Source organism: Colias eurytheme, chromosome 5 (assembly GCF_061535395.1).
Source record: "Colias eurytheme isolate Ceu_HAF_F1 chromosome 5, ilColEury1 Martin Lab GWU primary, whole genome shotgun sequence".
In the NCBI taxonomy this organism is placed as follows: domain Eukaryota; kingdom Metazoa; phylum Arthropoda; class Insecta; order Lepidoptera; family Pieridae; genus Colias; species Colias eurytheme.
In genome coordinates this window covers 8,040,705-8,058,401 of record NC_142984.1, presented here as the reverse complement: position 1 = coordinate 8,058,401, position 17,697 = coordinate 8,040,705, and the positions used below count along the sequence as shown (strand labels likewise).

The window sequence follows — 17,697 nt, the reverse complement described above, 5'->3', positions numbered from 1 at the left end:
AACCCAAGTCTTCAACCTAATATTTTATATTATACAGTCGTCTAGACTTAACATTGTTCTATTATCAAAATTCAAAAGTAATTATTTTAATCAAGTAGTCATAATGAAATGTTAAATTTTATAGGTACAACTAAGTATAAGTAAATTAGTATTTAAACAGTAAAATAAAAAGCCGTTTATCGTTTAATAACTCCACTTTATCTCTCTTATCTTTTACATATTTATTCACTGTATTTAAATATCACAAGTCATTAAAATAATATATAAAATTCCTGTATTTTGTTACCAAGAATATAAGCTAACTTTGTTGTGGAATTGTCTCAAATAATTTATGTACTTATATGAAAGTAATTTTATAAATCAAGTCAATAGTAATCCAAAGTAATCTATAATATTGTTATAAAACACAAATTCCTACTTCATTTTCCTATAAACGATATACCCCTCAAAAAAAAACAAGCAACTTACGGGTGAACGCCCTCCACATCAAAATGGCTGAAATGCAGGTGCACCTTCTGATCATGTGTTCCATAGAAGAAATAATTGCACTCCGTATCACGCGGGTATAATCCGGGATGGTTCGGTGACGTCACCACCCCCCTCCCCCGCGCACTGCTATTATACACGAAGGCACATGGATACTCCAATAGTTGCTTCCCGGCCGTGATGCCGTAATCTGAAATTTATGAGTGCAAAAATTGTGCTCCAAATTTCAATTTAATGTAACCTTTTTGCCCGGGTGTAATCTTTTTGTAAACGACTGTGTTACGTAGTTTGTCATTTTTGTTGCATTACCGTGAGGTAAATTGATTCAATGTTTTATTGTTTACTTTTTGGTGTTATTTATAAAATCGTTTCAGTTTTTCGTGTGCTTGTTAAACTCTAACTATATTAACTATAGAACTTATATTATTATATTATTATTGGATAAGAAGACTCTTTCAATCTTCATAAGATGCAAATCATATTCTATCATCTATGTTTATACCTACATACAAAGAGAGAACAATCACTTATTGATTCCTTGGATTTTAATCAAAAGCCATAGGAATATGAGCTCTTTTGAAGTTATCGAAGCGATTAACTACTACTTATGTTCGTCCATATGGCGCTGTTATAGTTTAACGTGAGTGGGGTTGATCTTTACCCTTTGTGTGTAACATTTGAGATTATACATCAAATTTGTATACGCATCAACTTCACCATATTAAACTATTATCATATTATGATCGTCAAAGTTTATACATATTTCATAAATGAAAGAAAAAGCATATAAAAATACAATTTTTATCTAAAAGTTTTATTCAACAAATCCAAAATAGGTACTACGCCTGCTAATAATTTAATTGTATGGTACAAAACCATACCTTCAACGAAATAATAGGAGATCTTGAAGCCCCTGCTGTACCGTGATGAGTAAACACCCCTGAAATCTATTGCTAATTTTGGTCCATTCGACATTATTGCCTTCGGAACGTCGCTGCCGCAGAACGACGCCATTTTCTCTAATCTCCCGTCGACGTCCAGAAACACGTCGAGCGAATCCATGCTCTCGCAACTGTAAGGAGCTTGTTGTTTACACACAGGTTTTTACTAAATAGGAAATGTTTATAGCTTTGTAAGGAACGTTTGAAGTTAAATTTAGAAGAAAGAAGAAAGAAAGAAACCATTTATTTCAACACACACGACAATAACATAATAAATTATAAAAGGTAATAAAAATATAAATTAATGTGTGGTTACGTGTGCTAAAAAATATTAGAATAAATAATATTATTATTTACATATTCTTACATTATACAATATACAACTTTGATTGAAAGAAATTAGAAAATATTTTACTACAACGCTGCTCCTAGTTAACATAAATATGTATTAATAATAGGTCGAACATTAACATTAACATCAGTCGACGTTTGAATTTTCAACAAAAAGTTTCATTCATATTTGCACAGCTTTATATTCTTTTTAACACTAGAGCGCACGCGCGGGGGACATAGGTCACCCAGTGCTATATATTGCTAAATATTTTTTTAAACAATCGTGCTTGAGTGTTGTTGTCTCAGGTATTCCCCGACTACCAATCACCGGACATTTTAGCAGCGTATCAGCTTCCTTGGTGCAACGAAGTGTACTCTGCGAAAATATAAAAGTACATGGGTGACGCATGTCCCCCGCGCGAGCGTTCAAGGAAGTTTTTGAAATCATACAATTACGAGTGAAAATCAAGTATACCGCTTTTATTTTTTACTGCTCTTATGATCAATTTATACTTTTAAGAAATTATTAATATATGGGTAACTAAAATCGAAATAATATACTCATATTCGAGTGCTAGGACATACTTATTTTTTATCCATACTATAATATTATAAATGCGAAAATAACTCTGTCTGTCTGTCTGTTACTCAATCACGCCTAAACTACTGAACCAATTTTTATGAAATTTGCTATGGAGATATTTTGATACCCGAGGAAGGACATAGGCTACTTTTTATCCCGGGAAAATGACGCAATCCCGGAAATCCCACGGGAGCGGGAACTATGCGGGTTTTCTTTGACTGCGCGAGCGAAGCCGCGGGCGGAAACCTAGTTGAAAATAAAATTTTATTGGATAAGAACAACTTATTCTTAAACTTTATACTTAGACGATTATTTTTACCAAATTTGTAGTTTCCAAAGTAAAAAAAAACTGATTGATCACAATAAGTAATAAATTAGTTACTTTTCACAGAGGTTTATGTTTAGCTCATAATTTAAGTAAAATGAGAAAATATTGATATTTTTTTGTTTCATCACTTAAAAATAAAGTTGATTCATAAATAACGTACTTCGTTTACTTTTTTAACTACGATTTTTTTGAAAATAACGTGCGTCGTATTGGGTGACATATGTGACCCACGCGTGCACTCAAGGAAAATTTTAGGCGCGAGCGCTCTAGTGTTAAAATTGCACATAACTGCTTATAAATATTTAAAAGTTTCGAAAGCTAATTCCGAAAGACATCTATGGAAATAGTCGTTCACATTCAATGTGAATTTTACCTCCAAAATAGCCCGTGTCATCTACACAAAGGCGAACAAGAATAGACTCGTATCCTTCCTCATTCATAAATAATGTTATTATGTAACGCATGATGTTACTTCAGTAGTGGATTTTTCCATCAATTATGATCACAAATGGCTTGATACGGAAACAGGAATACAATAGACAACAAAATAGAATAGATTTTGTTTTTATTAAAATATTATTAGGATAGATAATGTTAGCATATTCTGTAACAATTATAAATTAAAGAAAGAAATTCTTGTTAGAATTTTGCTTTATAAAAGTAACGCACAAATCTATTTCTGATAATAGCTTTGCCCTCCACTTTGACTTGAATTTATTCGATATTTTCAGATAATTATTTCTATTTACAAATGGTTTTATTGCGTGAACAATTTAATATAACATGAAAAAAAAACGTCGTTATAATGGTGTCGACATTAATAAAAAACGGTGGAGAATTTTTTGGTAAGTAGAACGGGCATTTTGTTAGGTCATTAGTGTTCATTTGGGACAACCCTACGCCCACTTACCTGAATATACTTTGAGAGCTTTCATTTTTTACACCAGTGTGAAAGTTTAATAGTTATCGTATAGACCTTTAAAAGCAGCGTCAGGTTATACATATTATTATGTAAATAAGAAGAAAGAAGCTATAAGCCACTTTTATATAAAACAATCTATTACACTAATCTATTGTGTTGTATTATTAATCCATACTATAATATTATAAATGCGAAAGTAACACTGTCTGTCTGTCTGTTACTCAATCACGCCTAAACTACTGAACCAATTTTCATGAAATTTGGTATCGAGATATTTTGATACCCGAGAAAGGACATAGGCTACTTTTTATCCCGGGAAAATGATGCAATCCCGGAAATCCCACGGGAACGGGAACTTTGCGGGTTTTTCTTTGACTGCGCGGGCGAAGCCGCGGGCGGAAACCTAGTTACCACATTAGAATATTATAACATATTTTCATATTTGAAATTTTTCCTGATTAAGCTGACCTACTAAATAATCGGAATTCACCACGCTACCACATCACAATCAATTTGACCGCATCTACACACTACTAATAAGGTAAAATCACATATTTGGTCACCGAAAACTCTGCTCGGACACAATAAACTGCCTGTAAAAGACGCCTAGGCCAACGAATAAGGTAATTACATAGCACAGACCCTTAGAATAAGCTTCTCATACTCACTCAATGATAGTCCCTGTAACCCTCTGCAGGCTGAAGTCCTCAAACACAAGCCTGACCCTCTGACGCCCTCTTGCTAAGAAGTCATAATGACAATGCGTTTTGGGAGGATACGGCGCGGGGTACAATGGTGAAATCAATTTGCCACTCGTGCTTTTGTCGGATCTGAATTCTTGGTCGCATGAAGACGCTGTAATAGATGAAGTTTGTTACAAATTGTTTGACGGAGTTTGGTAAATAAATTTGATGTAGGTATGTAAGCGTGTTTTGAATAAGAACGATTTATAGATTTGAATGAATTAGTTTGTCCCTGATTGTGTCTTTACTTAATACGACACAATTAGTAGGTAATTATAAGTTTTCATTTAAGAAAAGATCTGAGTCTGACCAGAGTCTATTTGAATAGGTCTATCAAATGGTCGTGGTATATATAACAGAAATATAACCTTTGAAAATTCAGGGTAAATATAATCAAAAAAGAAAAAAGGTACTAGATTTAGACTATACATATAGTTAGGTTAGAATTCAATTCAAATTCAAATAAACCTAAACTTTTACATTTATCTACTCATGATCTATCACCGTTCACAAAGCAAACAAAATAAATAATAAAAGGTAATAATGACAGTGCGTTTTCAGGATAAGACTGGATATAAAAGAGAGATCAATTTGCCGCCAGTACTTCTATCCGATCTGAATTCTTGATGGCACGGCGAAGCTGTAACGGTGCGTCGTTCCCGTAATGGTATTTTTATACGATGTTTGTAGATTAGATGCTATATTTCGGGAATATAGATTGGGATCGTTTATCTCGAATAAATTATTAATAGAGTAATGGTCATTATTAAGCTGCTACTTGCTAGATTGTAGCAAATAAAGTTCAACGAAGTAAAATGTCAATTAACTGTTAACTAATTAGTAAATCCTGTAAGTAATGAAATGAAGATATGTAAGTAAATACTTACTTGTGGCACTTACTGCTGGTCCGACTGAAGTTCCTTGGTTAGTCTTTTTATCAGCATCTAAAACAATAATTCGTCAAATGTATGAAAAACTATACAACAGAAAACACACATAGCAAATCAGCACTACACCATTAAATAAAAATATATTATGGGGCCCAGACAGGCACAGTCAATTACAATACATTCATTCTAAAAATACAAACACATAAATCCTTTTAGCAAACGAACAATAAATGCTATTACAATAATATTATTCAGACACACGTAGGCTATCAATTCAAATTAAAATATTCATCAGAATGTGGGATGTAAGCAAAAATTAAAATAAACGAGGAATGAGATTGACTTTATCATGACTACAAAGAGACATATATTCAATGATGTTTCTGTGATCAACAGGGTCAAAACCGGCAGCGATCACCGTATGGTAAGAGGCACATTGAATATAGATGTGAAACTCGAAAGGTCTCGCTTGATTAAGTCAACTCTTCGACCGTTCCGCACCCAAATTCAGAACCCCGAAAGCTTTCAACTCGAGCTCCAAAATCGCTTCGCTTGCCTAGGCGATGACGTATCTGTGGACGATATGAACAACAGGCTTATCGAAACGATTCGTACGGTAGGGTTGCATCACTGCAAGATTCCCCGTAAGAATCGAACACAAAAACTTTCCGACCATACCCTCAAGCTCCTGGCAGAGCGACGCTCTTTGCTACTGAATACTTCCGATGAAGCGAAGTCATATAGGCAGCTCAATAGACGAATTACAAAGTCCTTGCGACACGATATCCGCTCCTTCAATACAAAAAACATTGAAGAAACGATACAGCGAAATAAAGGCTCAAAAGTGTTTGCAAGAGATGGATCTATTGGGCAAAGCCGGTTGACTAAGCTGAAGACGGATAGTGGCAAAATTGTGTCGTCTCAACCGGAGCTACTAGGCGAGGTCGAGAAGTTTTATGGACACCTTTACACCTCCATTGCTAAGCCTGTTGCGAGTCCGGCGAAAGATCCTAGAGCCCGACTAACCCGACATTACACCGAAGATATCCCGGACATCAGCCTGTACGAGATTAGGATGGCTCTCAAACAGCTTAAAAACAACAAGGCGCCGGGTGAGGATGGAATCACATCTGAGCTTCTGAGAGCGGGTGGCAAACCAATCCTCAGAGTGCTACAGAGGTTATTCAATTCCACCTTACTCGAGGGCACTGCGCCAAAAGCATGGAGCAGCAGTATGGTTGTCCTCTTCTTCAAAAAGGGAGACAAAACCCTGTTGAAGAACTACAGGCCAATATCACTGCTGAGCCATGTCTATAAGCTGTTCTCGAGAGTCATCACGAATCGTCTCGAACGCAGGCTTGATGACTTCCAGCCTCCCGAACAAGCCGGTTTCCGAAGAGGCTTTAGCACCATGGACCACATACATACGCTGCGGCAGATTATACAGAAGACGGAGGAGTATAATCTGCCATTATGCTTGGCGTTTGTGGACTATGAAAAAGCCTTTGATTCGATCGAGACTTGGGCCGTATTGAGGTCTCTTCAGCGTTGCCGCATTGACTATCGGTATATCGAAGTGTTGAGAAGTCTGTATGAAAACGCCACTATGTCAGTCCGGGTTCAGGAGCATTGCACAAAGGCAATTCCTCTGCAGCGCGGGGTCCGACAAGGAGATGTTATTTCTCCGAAACTGTTTACCGCTGCTTTGGAAGATGTCTTTAAGCTCCTGGACTGGCAAGGACTTGGCATCAATGTTAATGGCGAGTACATAACTCACCTTCGATTTGCCGACGATATCGTAGTCATGGCAGAATCCCTGGAAGACCTCAATACAATGCTCGGTGGCCTCTACAGAGTTTCACAACAAGTGGGCCTTAGCATGAACATGGACAAGACGAAAATCATGTCAAATGTCCATGTTGTGCCCACTCCGGTTTCAGTTGGAAACTCTATTCTCGAAGTTGTTGACGAATACGTTTACCTGGGACAAACCGTCCAATTAGGTAAGTCCAACTTCGGGAAAGAGGTCAATCGTCGAATCCGACTCGGCTGGGCAGCGTTCGGGAAACTACGTAACATCTTTTCGTCCAAAATCCCTCAGTGCCTGAAGACGAAAGTCTTCGAGCGGTGTGTGTTACCGGTGTTGACTTATGGATCTGAGACGTGGTCGCTAACCGCGGGCATGGTGCAAAAGCTTCGCGTCGCTCAACGAGCTATGGAACGGGCTATGCTCGGGGTTTCTTTGCGTGATCGAATCAGAAATGAGGAGATCCGCAAAAGAACTAAAGTCACGGACATAGCCCACCGTATTAGTAAGTTGAAGTGGCGCTGGGCTGGGCATATAGCCCGCAGAACCGATGGCCGTTGGGGCAAAAAGGTTCTTGAGTGGCGACCACGTACAGGACGTCGCAGTGTGGGACGGCCTACAACGCGATGGACAGACGACCTGATCAAAGTGGCGGGGAGCCGCTGGATTCAGGCCGCTGGTGATCGGTCGTTTTGGAAATCTTTGGGGGAGGCCTATGTCCTGCAGTGGACGTCCTGAAAGGCTGGAAATGATGAATGATGATGAAAATAAATGGGAAACAAAGAATAATTTACTTTATTGTCTAGACAATAAAATTGTATGCTTACTAAACCTTCAATCGTGTTTTCGTTAGGTTGAAACTGATATCTCGCTTTAAAACCTTGTCCAGGTGTTTTTGATTTCGCTATAAATTCCACGAGTAAATCAGGTCCCGTGGATAAAATTTCATAACCTGAAAAGATGGTTCGTCATAATTTTTTGTATGTAAAGTTACAAAAACTATATAAAGTTTAATACATATTACATTTTAGCTAAAAACTTTTTAACAGATTTCAAACATAATTAATGATTTATGATGATACGAGCTGCTCCGCGCGGTTTCACTCCCGTGGCTCCTCTCCTGTTGGTCGTAGCGTGAAGGTATATAGCCTATAGCCTTTCTCGATAAATGAGCTATCTAATACCGAAAGAATTTTTCAAATCGGACCAGTAGTTCCCGAGATTAGCGCGTTCAAACAAACAAACTCTTCAGGTTTATAATATTAGTATAGATTATTATACTCATAGATAGTTATAGCGTTCAAATCTCTTAAATTTTCTAAATGTATAGTAACTTATAATTTATATAAGAAAGCACTAAATTATCTTAGAATATTCATTATTAAATCAAGTACTAAATATATAGAAGATAAAGCAATAAGTTATGAAATAATAGTTTAATGGATAAGGAGAGGCTTTCTTTGAAGTGATTATCTTCAACGGTCGTTTAATTCAGATTCGAATCTATTTGAGAGATAATCGCGATAAAGATTATATTTGATACCATTATAAGACCGCTGTCAGCATCAGTGACAACGGTCTTTTCGACACGTTGAATTTAATAATTTTGAGACTTTAACGCTTGTTACACTAGAAAATAATAGCCAGAAAAATGTGACTTCCATGAACACTTTTTCTCTATGGTCAATAAAATATGCCTTTATTTTAAAAATTATGTAATAATGTTGTTGTATGTTGTAAATCTACAACATTTTTAACATAATTACAGCCATGATATGGCAAAATAATACGATTAGTCATATTGTAAAAGAGTAAATACAATTCAAAAAATATGTCGTATTCATATTTTGAAAACATGATATAAATAATTAATTACACACTACGTCTCATATTCCACACAAATTTCTAATATAATAAACACAAAATACATCCTTATATTATAATGAAATATGACAGTCCGTACCTACAATTTCATTGCACAGCATTGCAATGACCGGCGCGCTCGAAACTTTCCCATCAAAAACTTTAATTGTATCAGCTCGGTTGAGGCAACTAAAAGATAAAGTTTTAGGAAATTCAGATGACATCGAAATTTAAATATATGAAGCCCCAAATGAATAGACCAGATTTAATTGAGTTTTTCAATTAGAGTTGATTGTTTCTCACCTCTCGTCGCCGTTTTGTAAAAACGATTCTTCAAACACTAATTTCACTCGTTCGTGCTTTCTGCGACGTTCGTATATGGAAAAATATTAAAAATTAAATATATTAGGCATAATATAAACTTATTACAGTACATTAGATGAATATAGATAGTACTGGCTTATTTTTAGGGTTCCGTACCCAAAGGATAAAACATGACCCTATTACTAAAACTTCGTTGTCTGTTTGTCTCCAACATTAAAATTTTAAATAAGTAAAATATTAAGGGGGTCCCAATAGTACGGAACCCTTCGTGCGCGAGTCCGACTCGCACTTGGCCGGTTTTATTTAAATATTATTCAATAATAACGTACCTTGCATTGAAATGATAATAACACTGCGCGTTACGATGGTAACTGGAGGGATAGCTTGGGCTATAAAATCTGCCCTGGCTTGGTTTGTTCAAATGCGAATTAAAAACATAGTCACACTCCGAATCGGCTACCAAAACTCCGTCCGTCTCGAAATTACCTTCAACAAGACAAACAATTTAAACCAAACAAAACGAAACATAAATTAGAAATTTCAGAAACTTCCAATAAACTGCAAAAGTATTTGGAAAAAACTTGAGTAAATATTCTTCAGAAATTAAAACTAATTAATTGTTATTCAAGTTAATTAGAATTTTTCGGACTTGTGAAATAATTAATTTCCCGTTTAAGATCAATTTGTGAAGCTAAAATATTATGTTTTTATTGAATTCCAAGAATATTATAAATTTTTACTTTTCATCGGGATATTTCTTAGAATTTCGTCTAGCAAAGGTAGCCAAGAGCTTAAGGAACAATCGATCGATTTTTTAATCTATCTTTGTTTTCATTGTTCAGTATTGTGGTTTTACGTACTATTGAACAAAAAATGAATATCAATACAATTTACAATTTCAATTAGTGTGTTAAGTAAACTAGGATAGACAAGGCTACTAATAGGTGTTATATGTATTATTTGAAATCGGTATTCCTCATCATATTATCTCATCATATCCTAATTTATATTTCTTTATAATAAACATTTGCAAAAGACTGAAAGAAAAACTGATCAAAAATAAGCAACAAATAAATGAAACTTACGTCTATCTATAAATTTATAAGTCCCAATGAAACCCGTGGCATTAGATTCCTTTTCACCACTATTTAGTTCCAGAACCAATGCTGATCCATGGGAGTATAACGCCGGTGGGGCATCATTTCTATTACCACATATCACTCTTGACCATTTTGAGTACTCATTGACTCCAGGGATACCAGGCGGTCCAGGGCCGTGGATGTCCACTTCGGAATATACTTTTAAGTAGTCGCCGTGGGTGCAACTGAAAAAAGAAGTATAATTTAGGCAAATTGATTGAATGTATTACTTTAAAGATACAATTACTGTTTTTTTTTTTGTTTAGGTACTCTTTATGTGAGGTGTTATAATATGAAATAAAATTATATTTTAATTAAATTTCAGTTTTAATGTAAATTACAAAGTTAGATAAAGATAGTTATATTTGCTCAAATAATAATACTGTTAATTCTTATCTATGTATAAAATTCTAAACGAATACACAAAATCTTAGATTTTTAACGATTGTAAAACGGCATTTACGATTTAACCCCCATTTAATTTAAACGAACGTTCTAACGTTCAGTTTTAAGTTAAGAGCATTCAGAATCGCGTTTCACGTTCATTGCGGAATCTTTAATTTCAGGAAACTATTTTGGTTAAATAAACGAGGTATTTAGTTTTAACAAGTAATTTAAATCACGTTGGATAAACGTGTACGTTTATAATTTTTATGTAAATAATCCTGATCCTTAAAAAAAATATACTTTGCATTTTTTTAAATAAATATTCATCACGAAGCTTTTTAACCCACAGTTTATCTATGCAAGTCTCACATAACAGTATTTTGCGATGTCGAAAAGATCCCTAAAGAATTTTATAACCCCAAAGTGTGTCAGAGCGGAGAGCAAAATTTTATTCCCACTGGACAAACTATGTTTTAGAGACGTTTCCCTCGTGAAAAATAAGTCACTGAAAGTTTAAGTGGGTCTCGGTGTTCAGCGGCGTCACTCGTCACACGGCTTTTTCTTAACAAACATTATAGAATTTCTTTAAACCGACGTTTTAAAGGACCCTCCGTTTTATTTAAGCGTCTTTGGTGTATGTTGACTGTATGTTTTGCGAGCGTGAATGTTATAATTAGGATATTTGTGCTGTGCTGCTTAGAGGATACTTCGTATGAATGAAAATAAAGAAGAAATTGTATGCTTTGAATATTATAATGTGGATGTATGAAAGGAATATGGATGTTTGAATTTTTTTAATAAATACTGAATAGATTTGCCAGAAATGTGACACAAACAAATTATGCTCAGAACTAAAAACAAAGGGACTTAATCTAGATATTATCCTAATATGACAAAAGAACAATCTAATACAAATCTATTTATTTTATTTCTTCTTACAGTTATTGATACAAACTAGCATTGCCAATGAAGAAGACAACCAATGAACGATATTTCAACAATATGCCCATATTCTTGTTAGATAATAATCTCGCCTATAAAGCGTTCGTGTTTACAAAGGTTGCTACGATTATTGACAAAAGGAAATCCTTTAGGAATAAGATACAGAGCTTGTAGATAGATATCGATAAGTTTCCTAGATAAGGACGATTTGACGTGACCTCTTTGAAGGTATGTTGTTATACATGTATTTGGGAGGACATATAACTATTCGTACTATGACGTCACTGTATAGATTAAGTAATATTCTTAATGAAAAATATAATAAAATATGTAAGTTAATACATACATTACTATTATGTAACCGTAGATTTTATATTGTATCTTATAGTTTGTTATTTGTTTGAGATACCTATTATACTAAAGGAAAAATGTATTAACATTGTTACGGGATTATAACGAGCTATCCATACAACTGGTATAATTTACTATTATTTCTTTGTACTCTTATTTTCTCTATTACATAGCTTAAGCCGAAAATTCAGCAGTACAAATGGATACTTACGAAAAAATCTTATTACTTTAATTGAATCTCTTAGAAAGTCGAAGAATCAGAGGGAACAATTTCTGAAACCCATTTATCGTTTCATATTCTTGGAAATTAAAGAATAAAAATAAGTACTTATTTAAGTTCAACACAGATAGAATCATAGAAATTAAAAATGTAAAAAAATCAATACTTTTATAATAACTTTTATTACTCAATAACTTTTTTATTCAAGTAAACTGAAGAATTTGTGAATGTATAATCTTTTATTCTATTTTAAAACATAATTGGAGCAAAGGATTCAGATGACAATTATATCAATGTTTGGTGGCTTTTCAAAATGTAACAAGATCTTAGAATAAACATTCTTCCATACAAATAAAAATATTTATATAGTCATAACACATTCTTTAATATTTCATATTTCCCGCCATTCTAACCTTCATAAACGAAGCTTTATACTGAACAATAAAATAGGACATAACGTATTTATTGATTTTAGAAATGTTATGAGTTTTGTAATATTGCCATGTATTCCTTTACTTCGTCATAAATTATATCGGATATTTTAATTACTTGAACATCACTGTAAATTTTGTACTACGAGCAAGATTTAGGAAATGACAGTAATGGATAGGTATAAAGTCGACGAATCGTTAACTTGTTACCAAACTTTTTTGCCTTCCAAGTCAGAGGTCGTGGGTCCGATTCCTACCCGGGGCAAACACACGCGCACACACACACCCACACACAAACATACATGCATGCACCCTTTTCTTTTTTAATTGTAAAATTATTTAAGTTGGAAAAGGCAACCAATCTACTAAAATTGTGAGGGGATTCTAAAGCCTGTAACACAGTTTTGATTTTAAAACTTTTTCAATAAATATTTTTTTTTTTCAATAAAGCTAAGCGAGTTTTGATCCAATTGAGGTATTTCCTTTTTTATTTTATAGAAAATCGTTGTTAAATACATCATTTTGAAATCAGACAGAGAGAAGTGCTCCTCTCCAGAAACGTCGGTGACCATTATCTATATTATTTTTCAGAGTGAAGAATCAAGAGTCGCATTGAATAAGTTTTTAACGCAAAAACAATAAGTATTTTATTAGATAATCCCACGCTTGTGACCTACCGTTTAACTTAATTTAATGTAAACTGTATTTCGTATAAAGCGCAATGAATGTACATTTTTAGCGGCACAGAGTTAATTGAATTTTCTTTACATAATACAATGGAACGGATGCGTTCGTAACTTTACTCCATACGCGGGCTGTGGTTTGATTTATGAATTCAGTCGTTTTAATTCATAATTCGTATGAATTTTCAACACGAAATTATGTTGCGGAATCCATGCATACATTTGCTGAATTTTCGTAGTAAGGAAGCGTGAACATGAACACAGTATTTAAAATATTTTTTGTGTTTTATCATTCATTATAAATGTTATTAATTTAATTACGGTCTACACTAAATGGATTATTATAGGTATATACTTATATTTTTTTCGGAAACTTTACATTTTATGTGTACCCACCTATAATTATGAGATTCATCGCGATTAATGTATCTAATTTTATACAATCTTCTCAATGTTAGAAGGGATAGATTAATGTCATTTTTCTCAGCAATTTGCGAGCTTTTTTCAAATCTGATGTGTCATTGTGATGCTCTTGGAAAGTATTACCTAGACGTGCTTGAAATTGATTCCTCCCTAATGGATATCTAATCGAACGAACCATTTTTTATTCGAAGGAATTGGTATTATTTCAATAATGACAATTATTGCGTTTAAAGGACATCGCTTGAATTTACTTTTATAATTTCTAATTTACTTACATAATTAGACTGCCAAGATGTACAATGTACATTAATGATAGAGTTTTGGGAGGTTTTGGATTAGCTCTTTATTTTGACAACTTCTAAAAATGAATCCTAGGTTCATGTAAATCGATTTATCTCTATCGGAACTCTCTAGCGTGCTAAATTAAATGAAAATCGATTTCTTTCCGAGATTCAGATAATTTATACCTACCTATATAAAATGGTCGTGGTGATTAAATTGAGTAGGTACTTAAAATTTGTACGTAAATAAATTTAGAGTAAAAATAGTGACTTTCGAATGAAAATAATGAAAATATTAATAGGAAATTTTAAATTAGTTTATATTATTCATAACAATAATTACCCAGGCAATTTAATACGCTCACATATTAATTTTAGTTATGATAAATCAATATTATTTTTATAATATATACCTATTTAAATATTTTGGAATATAGTAACGTTATTTTGGAGACTTGCTCTAGCAAGTAACGTAACACACAACAAGCATTAATATTACAAAGGAAATTTTCGGTCAAATTAGGTTTAATTTAAAGTTGTACCTCTACATAACAAATTTCTGTTTTACTTTCCTCGACGCCAATAATTTTGTTTCAGATAATGCTTTGTGTTATAATACTAGCTTTCCGCCCGCGGCTTCGCCCGCGTTTTCAAAGAAAAGCCCGGGATAGATCCTATCCTATGAGTTAATCCAAGTTACCCTCTATATGTGTGCTTAATTTCATTGTAATCAGTTCAGTAGTATTTGCGTGAAAGAGTAACAAACACACACACATCCTCACAAACTTTCGCATTTATAAATGCATATATATTATAATGTATAATAATCCTACTAATATTATAAATAATATTAGTAGGATTATTATACTATAGTTATTTATTTTTGGTAATCTTTGTGTCAAAGCAATGTTGAAAAAAATAAAGGGCTATTAAGTAAACAGAAATATAAAAGCTAGGTAAATGGTACCTACTCGATTAGCAATGATGAAATCGAAGCCGGTAATTAATGTATATGTCAGAAAATATTTTATTTTTAAGTGTATGTTATTCTGGTAATTCGAATTAATTAAGGATGTGTTGGAGGGGGTTTGTCACTTATTTTGGTCCAAAGTAACTGGAAACTACTACTGAGGTATTCCATAAAACAGCGTGATGCATAAAATGAGCGTGATGATCCATCTTTTAACGACAAGGCAATTTCTTGTGAAATTGTTGCTTTTATATTGACTTACAGTTATCGAAAGAGTTCTTAGTTTTTCTTATCACACCTACAATTATATAATCGAGGAAGAAGAAGACAAAATCGTTTATTTACCCTGGCTATTTAAAAAAACTTGATAAATCATGGGAACTATGAACCCTATCTTCAGAAAAGAAGTGATTCTCCCTTTCTAACGATGCTTACTTTGAAAGAAAACAGCTCGCTCAAGGTGTCTTTAACTAAATATTTAACGCAAAGAAGACGCGGTAGTATCGTTCTAAATTTAACTACAGAAGAAAACAACTCACTCAAGATGTTCCTTAAACACATCGAAGTCGGTGAACACCAGCTCAACGATCTGATGTGGCTGGGCTATGAAGGTATATAGCAAGCAGAGGGCACGCGGGTACGGGCGGGGGTAGTCCGGGCTGCTGAAGGTACCCCGCTCCTTGCCTTGTGGTGACGTGAAGCGGATGCACGAACAACCTGGTGGAAAGATTAGTTTATAATTTTAAATGGAAACATTGTTGCAAAATATAACTTGAGTCTTTTAATGAGAAATACATTCATTAGACGTGGGGCAACACACAGGAACAATATAGAAACTTTGAAGACGTGACGAAATGTAACAAGGTTCCATTTCATTGAGAAGATAGCAAGAATACAAAACAAAAACTTTTAATTTATCTAGCAAGAACAGTAGAAAATTTACGCAGGTACTATAACTAGAAGTTGAATGCTTCATTTAAAGTTATAGGGATAATTATTCGTATTTTTTTTTACCAAAATGTGTATGGGAATGGAGTGATTCTAGTATAAAATTAAAGTAGGAGTATATTGCAACTGCTAATTCACCTTTTTTAGCAACAATCAACCATCAATTATCAAATTGTAAGGAGATTTACATTCATCGTTATCTTCGTAATACAGATAATAATCACCCCTTTAAAAGTTAGGCAGTTACTTTAACATTACGAAGTTCCAAACCATATTGTTTCGTCTTAGTATTTATCATTCAATACCCAAACAAAGTTCTTTACTTCTTTGTAAGTATTTATTTCTTTATTAGTTATAATTGTCAGTTGTCGATCTTCATTACTGTTGAATTACATTATCTCTACCTACTACATTAATATTTTATGTCTGTTTCTTCTTAATGTCGGTTCTACTAAAAGTTTAACACATTACTTGGGATGTCTCGGTTTATTTAACGTAACCACATTTCGTACAGTTTGGATAAACTCCTGTTTATTTCTACGTGAATATAAAATTAAACTTCCAAGTAAAAGTAATACGTATTTTGTATCACTACATCAACAGCCATAGTCAAAGTTGAATGTTTTTCGTGGAGTAAATAGTATTGGAATATTGAAATCGGCGAAATTAAAAAATAACATTCATATTTATCATTTTTGATATCGATACAAAATTGCATTATAATACGCGTAATTTTGGGCTGATATAATAATTAATTTTCCGTTGGGATTTTAATTTGATATTCGAAACCTTTGGAATATAATTAAATTGTATCTTCTTTTCTCTTAATATAAAAATTCCCTTTCAATTAATTCCTATCTGCCTTTGTTATTTCGTTAATTGTTTTACAAAGTGGCTACGGTGTTTTTGAAGTGAAACTTCTTCAGGCGCGTTGAGTGTAAATTTCAAGGTCGCGTTATGGCAATACCGTCTCGTTATAAAGCAAGACGACGATTTTGGTAATTTTGAATCTTGCCAAAGAAGTTTCACTTCTGACACTTGTGCTACACACACGCTCTTTTTTAAAGTAAAGATATAGATAAAAGGTACAGGAGTGAGCAAACAACGTGAAATCTTAAAAGTTCTTGTGAAAGACGATCCCCTTCAGTTAGTTGTTACAATACGGAACCGCTTCGGCAAAGTAACAAATTCTTCTATTTGTTTGAACTGTAAGTATAGTATTTCGTCGGTTGTGGAATGTACGTACTTTCAAGCGCAAGAGTAAAATATTCTGCTTGTTCTAAGATGTTTGTCTTGGTTTGAGTTTTATGTAAACATCGTACGTACTTAGGAAATGTTTTATGTTCTTGTGTAGAAACATGTTTTACAATTTTATAAAAATATTTCAATATGAATGTTTCTGTTTTTGAAATAATAAATGGGTTTTTCCGCCAAAAATCGTTTATCATGAAATGAAGTTGACTTATGTAACTTATTATTTATGTTTATCTCCGTTTATACCTTCCCTCAGCTTCTACAAACATTAGCCAATTCTGTCTAGCCTTTCTCGAATTTTAGCGTTACAAACACAGTAAATCAATTTTATGTATATTAGTTTTTCCATAGTCATAGATACATACTTACTTATAATACGGCCATTTCATTCACACAATAGGAGATATTAAAATTATTTGAGTTTTCATTATCTACAAGACAATTACAA

General features: G+C 33.6%; 1 protein-coding gene across 1 annotated transcript in view; it reads right to left on the bottom strand.

Moving 5' to 3' along the window:
• Positions 1-17,697, bottom strand: part of LOC149908556 (suppressor of lurcher protein 1-like) — a 42,542-nt gene that overhangs the window by 1,550 nt on the left and 23,295 nt on the right. Inside the window, exons 4-13 of the mRNA XM_090102039.1 lie at positions 15,587-15,764; positions 10,306-10,544; positions 9,550-9,706; positions 9,200-9,259; positions 8,997-9,085; positions 7,866-7,985; positions 5,224-5,280; positions 4,262-4,448; positions 1,368-1,558; positions 469-676 (exon numbers count right to left, since the gene is read on the bottom strand). Coding sequence (XP_089958165.1) covers positions 469-676; positions 1,368-1,558; positions 4,262-4,448; positions 5,224-5,280; positions 7,866-7,985; positions 8,997-9,085; positions 9,200-9,259; positions 9,550-9,706; positions 10,306-10,544; positions 15,587-15,764 — 1,486 coding nt within the window. The remainder of the gene's footprint in view (positions 1-468; positions 677-1,367; positions 1,559-4,261; positions 4,449-5,223; positions 5,281-7,865; positions 7,986-8,996; positions 9,086-9,199; positions 9,260-9,549; positions 9,707-10,305; positions 10,545-15,586; positions 15,765-17,697) is intronic.